Source organism: Rattus norvegicus, chromosome 3, assembly GCF_036323735.1.
Source record: "Rattus norvegicus strain BN/NHsdMcwi chromosome 3, GRCr8, whole genome shotgun sequence".
Lineage (NCBI taxonomy): Eukaryota > Metazoa > Chordata > Mammalia > Rodentia > Muridae > Rattus > Rattus norvegicus.
In genome coordinates, this window is record NC_086021.1 from 41013198 (window position 1) to 41014915 (window position 1718).

A 1718-nucleotide genomic window follows, 5' to 3' on the forward strand; every position below is an offset into this window, starting at 1 on the left:
AAAAGATGTTTGGGTTTAGTGATTTTAAAGAACAGTCTCAGTTCCAAGGAGATGAGATTAATTCACCATCAGTGAAAATAGTCCAGAACTCCTCATTCATTAACTCACTCATTCCTAATCCAACCAAGCAAGTGTTTATAGCAAAAATTATTCCATAGGAATATGTTTCATAGGCATTATTAAGAGACCTATCTGCAGTGTTTTGAGATTAACCCTTGCTTCTCAGGAGATTCACTGACATTCTTTGCCTGAAATCCAGGCTGGAAACTGCCTGAGGATGCAGTTTCCTAAAAAGCCTCCATAGAGCTCCTTTAACTTCCTGGTTCCTGAGGCTGTAGATTAGAGGATTTAGCATGGGAGAAATGAGCGTGTAAAAGATGGCAACCTGGCGATCTTGTTCTAGATTGTAGCTAGATGATGGTTTGAGGTACATGTGAACCAAAGAACCAAAAAGAAACATCACAACCAGAACATGAGAGCCACAAGTCGACAGAGCTTTCTGCAGTGCAGCAACTGAGTGCATGTGGGCTATAGCAATACCTATGCGAACATAGGAACCAAAAATGAAGAAGAAGGGACTTACTACCACAGCTACACCCTCAGTGAAGATTAACATTTCATTGACCACTGGTCGAGTACAGGAGAGCTTCAGCAGAGGAGTGATGTCACAGAAGAAGTGGGTAACCTTGTTACCACAGAAGGTTAAACGAGTGACTAACACACTGTACAAGAGACTGTTAAGGCTGACCACCCCTAATGATGTCAACGTTATTCGAAGACAGAGGCTGTGGCTGACAATGGCAGAGTACCTTAAAGGGTCACAGATGGCAACATAGCGGTCATATGCCATTGCACCTAGCAAGTGAACTTCCATGCTGCCTACTGTCATAAAGGAAAAGAGCTGTGTCATGCAGCAGTTATAGGAAATGGTTCTACTAACAGAGAGTGTGTGAACCAGCATCTGGGGAACAATGATCGTAGTTAAAGAAATGTCAATCAAGGAAAGCTGGCTGAGAAGGAAGTACATGGGAGTCTGAAGCTTCGGGTCTGAGCAAGCAACAAGCACTAGTAGGGTATTCCCCAAAACTGCCATCAGGTACATGATAAGGACAACTCCAAAAATAACTGGCTGCATCTCAGGCTGGCTGGACAATCCCATCAACACAAATTCAGTCACTTCTGTCCTGTTTTTGGTAGCCATACAGGTATACAGTACCTGTAAAAAGGGAAGATCAGCGTTGGAAAAGGAAGAGAATGATGTCTAAGCCCTGCCCTAAGCCCTAAGTCACAGATAGCTGCATCCCAGATGGGGTAACTCAGTAACATCTGAAGCCTGTGCTTCCTAATTAAAAACATGTACGAATGTTTAAAAAGGCAAAATATGGCTTCCAAAACTGCTCCAATACAATGTCTCTACATCTCAGATAAGAAACTCTCTGGAATGAAGATCTTGTTCTAACTTTGAGCATCAAGAAACTCAGTTTTGTTTTTCTGGTATCTGTTTTGCACTAAATCAACTAGACTTTCTCAGGATTTGAGTAAGTAAAACTCTGACTTTATTAGTGGCTATTTTCCCCTCAGAATTTGATTCTCACATCTCTTCAAGTCAAAATTTCAGTAAAAATGGGTCACAAAGTACACTGACCTTTCCATGCTGCTATGCAAATGGAATATTTTGATAATGTGACAGGTTTATAACTATTTCATCTTAGCTTTTC

General features: G+C 41.3%; 1 protein-coding gene across 1 annotated transcript; it reads right to left on the bottom strand.

Annotated features, from left to right (window-relative positions):
- Positions 1–208: 208 nt before the first annotated feature.
- Positions 209–1201, bottom strand: Or12k8 (olfactory receptor family 12 subfamily K member 8). Its single transcript, NM_001000392.1, has one exon. It carries the CDS (start codon positions 1199–1201, stop codon positions 209–211), a length of 993 nt encoding a protein of 330 aa, NP_001000392.1.
- Between the last annotated feature and the right edge of the window lie 517 nt (positions 1202–1718).

Coding starts and splice junctions, on each gene's coding strand:
- Or12k8 (NM_001000392.1), bottom strand. CDS start 1,201: ATGGCTACCAAAAACAGGACAGAAGTGACTGAATTTGTGTTGATGGGA.